The 7,674-nt window shown below is 56.4% G+C and overlaps 1 protein-coding gene across 1 annotated transcript in view; it reads right to left on the reverse strand.

The window, feature by feature from the left end:
• OSBP2 (oxysterol binding protein 2) overlaps positions 1-7,674 on the reverse strand; it is a 296,306-nt gene that overhangs the window by 18,599 nt on the left and 270,033 nt on the right. Inside the window, exon 4 of the mRNA XM_011938353.1 lies at positions 377-569. Coding sequence (XP_011793743.1) covers positions 377-569 — 193 coding nt within the window. The remainder of the gene's footprint in view (positions 1-376; positions 570-7,674) is intronic.

The raw sequence follows: 7,674 nt of genomic DNA on the forward strand, positions 1-7,674 counted from the left end.
GATCTCTCAGCATGCGGGTCAGTCTTTCTGTGGCCCAGCTTCCCTTTCTGTTGGACCCCTGTCCACGATCCCCATGACCCCCCACCCAAGGCTAGTGGGTGGCCACCTGGCACCAGGATACCCCTGCCACACAAGGGACAGCTGGGCTTATTAAACTTAACTCTTGAGAATGGGAACCTAGGTACAGAGAAACTGTTGCCAGTGGGTGATGGGCACGGGAGATACAAAGCACAAAAAGGCAGTCCAGAGTTGGCCAAGCCCAGCCCACATGTGGACACAGCCAGGGATATGCATGTGGGGGAGCAGAAGTTGTGTATGCAGAGCCAGCTGGCAGAAGGTCATGGGACAGTCGTGCCCTGGCCGCCCGGGCACTCACCCTCAATGAAGCTCTTAGAGGGGTTGGCCGGCCGGCCGGGGGCGCTGCGGAAGGCCCGCTCGAGGCTGTTGTGCTGCTTGGCCAGCTGCTCAATGGTTTCCTCCAAGTGCACGCGCTGCTCCTGCTCATACTGCAGTGCCCGCTGCCATTTCCGGCTGTGTATCTCTGCTAGTTCCAGGAAGTCCCTGCAGGCCTGGGGAGGGAAGGGTGGCAGTATGAGACCCTGGCCTCTGGCAGGGGCCCATCTGTCAGAGGCATGTGAACCAGAGCAACTCCATCTTCAACAGGAGCTGGGTAAGATGAGGGTGAAACCTACTGGGCTGCATTCCCAGACACTAAGGCATTCTAAGTCACAGGATGAGATACAAAATACAGGTCATAAGGACTTTCCTGCTAAAACAGGTTGCAGTGAAGGAGCCAGCCAAAACCCATCAAAACCAAAATGGCAACGAGAGTGGCCTCTGGTTGTCCTCACTGCTACACTCCCACCAGCGCCATGACAGTTTACAAATGCCATGGCAACATCAGGAAGTTACCCTCCATGGTCTAAAAAGGGGGGCATGAATACTCTACCCCTTGTTTAGCACATCATCAAGAAATAACCATAAAAATAGGCAACAAGCAGCCCTGGGGGCTGCTGTGTCTATGGAGTAGCCATTCTTTTGTTCCTTTACTTTCTTAATAAACTTGCTCTCACTTTGCACTGCAGACTCGCCCTGAATTCTTTCTTGTGCGAGATCCAAGAACCCTCTTGTGGGGTCTGGATCAGGACCCTTTTCCTATAACACATCTGCTCCCCCCACCCCCCGCCATTCCCTGTGAGGACTAAGCTCTGATATTTTTTATCTTGCCCAAATTCCTATGTAAGGCGTCTGGGGAGTCATGCCCTAAAAACCATAAATTCTCACCAGATGGGTTTTATTTAACCCTATATATCGTGACTTACTTTCCAACCTGACTGGCATAACATTACAAGTCAAGGAAGACAAAGTATTTTATCCCAAAACATGCTTCTTGGCCATATTTTGAAGTGGTCCTGCAAAGCTGTCCTTTGTGCGGGAAAATGTGTATCTGTAAAGAATCCCTATTCACATAGTTAGATCGTTTTCTTCCAGGCCCTGCCAATCTTGAAGAGACTGAGTTTTGGCACCTTTTTGAAGGTCTGATTAGGAAACATCTGTCATCTGTTGTCTCTAAGGGGAGCCACTGTAAGACTTAAAAAGAACCTTGGTCTCCACAATCTTTTATCTTAACCTGAACATTTCCCTTCTATTGATCCCAGGTCTTTAGACGACTCAGCCAAGTGCCAACCAGAAAATGTTTAAATTAACCCATAGCCCGGAAGGCCCCTCCCCACCTTGCTTTTGAGTTGTCCTGCCTTTCTGAACCAAACCAATGTATTTCTTAAATGTATTTGATTGCTGCCTCATGCCTCCCTAAAATGTATAAAACCAAGCTGCACCCCGACCACCTTGGGCACATGTTCTCAGGGCCTTCCAAGAGCTATGTCATGGCCGTGGTCACTCATATTTGGCTCAGAATAAATCTTTTCAAATATTTTGCAGAGTCTGCTTCTGCTGACACCTGCAGTGAAGAAGGCCCTGGGGGCCGTCTGGCTTTCCCCTCTGCTGCGATGGTAACAAACATGCTTACTGCCCGCTTTGGCCTCCATGGGGATATGGGAACCGTAGCCTTCTCAGAGCCCACCCAGCAACCAGCAGTCACCCTGGTTGGCCTCCCATGGTCAGGATGCCACTTGGGGAGCAGCAAACCCAGGTGCCACGGGTCTGCACGCTGCCTCCCCAGCAGCAGCTCACCTGGAGCTGAGGTGGCTGCTGTTGCTCATCATGGCAGGGGCTGAGCTCTCTGCAGCCACATATTCCCTGCAGTGTTAGGCCTCAGGTTTGTCACTGGCCCTTGTCTACCACTGGGCCGGTCCCTGGCCGTGGCACAGAAGGAAGGAAAGCCACGTTCTGCTATCCTCCCCAGCTCAGAGAGGTAATTGGTCTTGTCTGGCAGAACTGGGATTGGCACTTTCTACCAAGCTACCTCAGAGTCTGAATCACATAACTGCTTTTAAGGTTTTCCCTTCAAGCTTGTGGCCTACTAAGACATCCAGATTCTTTTCAGCTTCCCAGGTCCATGGGTGGTTGCACCACAGTTTTGAAGCAGGGGTGGGTCATTCTGCCCTGTCATTACAGTGGAGAGGATGGCTCAGGCTTCAGCTGTCCGTGGAGGCCAGTGAGATCCAATCTAGGAACCTCTGGATTTGCCCTTTCTGGACACATTCTTTAACCCAGTAGGAAGGGACGTTTCCTTGGCCCACAGCTGCATCAGTGGCCCCAGCTGCCACTCCCCAGCACTCCCTCCCCACCCAATTGCCCCAGCTGACCTGGAGCACCCACTGAGCTCCATGCACATTGCAGGCTGTCCCACCCCAAAGGAGGAAGATGGGCACACCAGTCCTCACCTGTGACACAGAGACAAGGCAGCTGTTGAGGAAATATCAGGAGCTGATGTGGCAGGTGGGGCGAAGGGGCACTCAACAGACATGTCTTGTGGATCACCTCCCGCATCTGCCCTGGCACCTGGTGCCCAGGCCCACGACCGCTAACTCCCACCACTCCTCAGACCTCTGCAGCATCGCTCCCCCAGGAAACGGCCTGAGTCATGCTCACTCAGACGCCTGCCCACTGGGTTGGTCTCTCCAGCGACTGTGCTAGAAATGGCCCTGAATCAGCAGCTGCTCCCAGATATTTGCTGCCGCGTGACACCTACCAGGGGGGTGGGACTGACAGCAGTGTGAGCGAGCTGGGGGTGTCCTGAGGTGGCCTGGAGAGGAGGGATGGACCAGCACCTCCAAGGGTGGGAGGCTCCCCAAGGCTCTGCATTGGGACACCCTACCTGGGAGCTCAGCAGGCTCGCCTGCCCCACAGGGAGAGCCCGAGCTCTGGTGGCCAGCCTGGCTTGGTGGAAAGGGTCCCCAGCCCAGCCCGCCCCTGCTCCAGAGCGCTGGCTGCACAGCCTGCCCCAGGGACGCCACTCCTTGAACAAGCCCTCCTCTGAGCACCTTCCCTTCCCCATCTCCCTCACAGCGCCACGCAGGGTGGGCAGGGCAAGGCGTGCCTCCTCATCGCAGGGATGTGGAAATGGGGCCTGGAGATGCGGCATGGCCTGCCCAAGGAAGCCAGCAGAGTGTGGTGGCCAGGGGCGCACTATCAGGAGTTGGAAAACCTGGGTTCCAGCAGAAGCCCCTTGGCCCCTCTGAGCCCATGTCCTCTCTGTGAGACAGACAGTGATGCCCGACAGATGCTGTGCCCACAAGCTGCCCTGTCTCCGCTCACCCAGCAAAATTCTCCAGGTAGGAGGAATGCAATCACTCCCATTGGATAGATGAAGGTCTCCTCCCTGCAGGTTGAGGCAGGGGGAAAGGTCTCCTCGAGGAAGGAAAGAAACCTCCTTACCTCATGCGCCTCATCCTGATGATGTGTGAGACTGAGTCCAGGATGTTGAAGGTCTGGGCTATTTTGAGTTTATGGGTCTATAAGGCTGTCCCTTGGGTGTGGGGCTGCAGTCACTGTCCATCATGCAATTTGTTGACCCCATAGTGGGTCTGGGTGGGTCCTGGGAGACCTGGCTCCAGGCCTGACTCCACTGCTCCCTGGCTTGTGACTGGGAGCTGAGCCTCTCACCACCTGGGGTCCTACAGTGGCCTTCCTGCTTCACCCACAGCCCTGTCCCTCTCTCACTGCTGTAGGCCTTAGAGCGAGGACCCTGAAAACAGACTCAGAGGCAGTGCATCCCAGCAGCCAGACCAGACGGCACCTCTTTGTTTTCTGCCAGTGGATGTGAGGGCGGTGGTGGAGGCGGGGGCACAGTATCCCTCTGGGTGCCTCAGGAATGTTCCAGACCCTTACAGAAGCCCTGTGAGGTAGGTAGACAGAGACTCCCACCCCATCCCAAGACAGCAAAGCTGGCTCTGAGGGCACCCAGCAAGGAGGTGGCAGAGCCAGATCCAGAACCCAGGTCCTGAACTGAGAGCTCGCTGTACCTCCTACCTGGCTGCAGCTCCCACGAGACCTTCCTCCCCACACTGCCCTAAGCTTAGTCAAGTTAGTCTTGGTTCCAGCCATCTGTTCATGGCTCCCTGACACTGCTGCCCTGCTGCCCCTGTGCCACTGGTCGGCTGTGACCCTGGCCCATGCAGGTCTCCAGGCTCTGTCAAGCTGGTCTCATGGCAGGTACAGAGTGCAAGTCAGGAAGGGCACCCTCATCTCCCTGGGTGCCACTTCAGGGAAGTCCCCTGCATCCTGAGACTGAGGGCCAGGGAGAAGGGGCTAATTAGGTCAGCACAGGGTGAACAGGATGGGATCCCAGGTCTGTCTGGCCCCAGGGCCACCTCCACACAAGGCACGATCCCCGTGCCTGCCTGATGCGAGCAGGGGTGCAGAGGCCAGGGCTGTGCTGTGCATGGTGAGAGGGAATGGGTGCTTCATGGTTTTCTGAGTTCTTACCTGTCTGGGTGCACAAGGCCTCTGCACCCACCCTCCCTCATCCCTGCACCATCGCTTCCTGCCAATCTTCTACAGCCCCCAGAATCATCCTCTCCGTCCACGAGTTCTCACATAGTTGGGTGCTTTGTTTTCATATACCTCATGTCATTTACAGCAAGACTTACAAAAGAGCCATACAACAGCAGTTTAAAAGAGTAGCCAAAGGTCATGGTAAGAATTCCCACAAACTCACATCTGAGGGTGCCTGGGCTTCCCAGCAGCAAAAGCAAAGAGGGAAAGATGACAAGAGAACAAAGATGAATTAGGCCCCCTACCTCCTACCTTTGCTGTTCACAGGGGCTCCAATACTTTAGAAATGACTATTTTCTCCTTCAGGGGAAAATGGAGGATTTGTTGTTTTTTCCACAGATCCAGGCAGCTGACAGCCTCTCATAGACATGGTTTCCAATCCTCTCCAGCCTCATCTCCTGGGGCTCCATACCTTCCCAGAGACCTGAGTGTGGCCCACCAGGTCTTCTTGCTTTTCCCTGGCTCAAATCCAAACCCACCTGCTGACTCTGGTGCCAGCCCTGCCTCAGGCCCACTGTGAGGCAGGCCATTGCAGGCATTCTTACAAGCACTGAAGTAGATTTTTTTTTAAATATAGTGTGCATGACCGAGGAGGAAATGAAGGCTCAGGGTGACTGAGGGACTCGCCCAAGGCCACAAGGAGGTATGTGTAGGGCCAGGATCCAAGTCCCTGAGCATCTCACCTGCACGTCTCCCAGGACACGGAACCAGTGCTGTTACGGTTTACTTTGTAAAGCTAAGTCTTGATTGCTGTCTGGGACCCCCTTGAGGCAGGGATGTTGTAGGACCCCAGAGCCTTCCTGGTGTGGAGTTAGGTTCCTGGGAGATACTAACAAGGCTGCCTGGGAATAACCCTGTCGAAGCAACAGAGCCCAGCCCTAGCCTCAGAGAGAAGGGGTGGCCTCCCAGCACCCTTAGCCCCAGCTGAGGACTTTGTTCACACAGTCAGGGTTGTTGGCTAATAACTTGGCTGTGAGTGACTTCGGTCCCCCTCAAGGCTACCAAAGGGCCGGCTGGCATCGTGCAGCAGGGAGATAGGAAGTCCCCGGGACAGCTGGGCCTCATTTGGGTACATGTGCCTAGGCTGGGCACATGCAGGTCGCAGAGTGTCACAGTCACCTAAAAGCAGGGCAGGGTGAAAGCTGTTGTGGGCTAATACCAAAGGCCTCATGTGTCTGCACCCAAGGCCTTTGCCACCACAGCAGATGAGCTGCCCTGATCACCCTGTGGATGCAGAGAGCCTGTCCACCTCCTCCAGCCCAGATGCACCCACCTGGTGTCCATCCCCGACTCCCAGGGTCTCCTCTGCTGCTGCCAGCCTTCTCCAGGCCCCATCCTGGCTGTGCTGTGGGGAGAGGCAGGCGCCTGGCGTGGCCCTGCTGTTCTCAGAATGCTGAGCTGGGCTGTGTGCTGTGTGCTCCATAAGCTGGATTAGGCTTGGGGCCCAGCAGAGGGGCTGGCAGGGGGAGGTTCCCAGGGGCCCAGGGAAGGCCTGGCTGACCCAGCCCAGGCGTGAATGTGGTCTCATTTCTCTGAGGCTCTGTGACAACTCTACCTGGGGCCAGGGGACTCGTGCTCAGCTGTGAGCAGGAGGAGAGACGGGCTGACCTGAAGCCCCTTCCCACACATTTGTGTCCTGCATTGTTTAAGGGGAGGGGAGTGAGGGGTCCTAGTGGGAGCTGGAGGTGGTGCCTGGGCCCTGCATGGGTGCTACCCCACTGACCACCCTGGGACAGGCCTGTAATCTCCTGTCGCCCTCCTGGGCTTCTACAGCGTCCCTGATTCTGTGACCTGTTAGGCTGATTGTCCTCAGCGTGGGGACAGAGTTCCAGTCTCCCAGCCCTGCCCCTTCTGCCTACCCCCAAGTGCTGCACAGAGGGTTCTGGTGAGAGGGGTGTTGGGGGTGTGGGTGCTCTGAGATGCAGGGCCCCTGGGCAGTGTGGTCCTGTCTCCATGGGGAGGGCAGGGAGCCTGTTGAGTTGCCCCCAAGCAGAGTGAGAACCACAAAGCTCGACAGACAAGGGAGGTCTCTACTCTGGGGCAGCCCCACCTGGGGAGTCCAGGCCCTGCTTGCCCACCAGGGACTCTCCCTACTGAGAAGTCCGGCCTGCGGAAGAAGGCTGTAAGGGTTGCCCACCCAGGGGAAACCAAGTCAGGGGCCGTGCCATGTGAGGTCTGAGCGGGGGTTGCTGCTGGTCACCGGTGCCCCATGGGACAGACATTGAGCGTCTCTGACCTGGAAACCTTTGCCCAGATGTACCCCAGGAAAAGGAGGACAAACTCTAATCGCTTTTGCTGTTCCTAATCTTAATCCCGACAGCGATCTCACTGCTCCCTGGGCCAGGCGGGAGAGCAAGGTGTGAGGTCAGCTAGCCTGGGTCCCCTGTGTGTGACCTAGGACAGCCTCTGAAGCTCTCGGGAGCATGCAGAGCCAGGACCCTGTCTGGCCTTCAGTGGCTGCCTGGAAACTTCCCTCCTAGACAGGGATGTGAGGGAGGCACCAGAGGCCTGCTAGGCGTTGACGTGGGCAGCCACTGGGCTCATGGAGGAGGTGGGGAGATTGGTCAAATGCCCAGATGGTCCAGGCTGGGCAACTGGCTCCAGCCATTAGCACACGCAGGAGGTCCCAGCACCCCTGGTGCAGGGATAATGGGAGAAAGTACAGCTGGTCCAGGACCTGCCAGGCATCTGACGTGTCTGCCCTCCAGCTCTGGG

The sequence above is a fragment of the Colobus angolensis genome, unplaced genomic scaffold (assembly GCF_000951035.1).
Source record: "Colobus angolensis palliatus isolate OR3802 unplaced genomic scaffold, Cang.pa_1.0 Scaffold171, whole genome shotgun sequence".
NCBI classification, from domain to species: Eukaryota; Metazoa; Chordata; class Mammalia; order Primates; family Cercopithecidae; genus Colobus; species Colobus angolensis.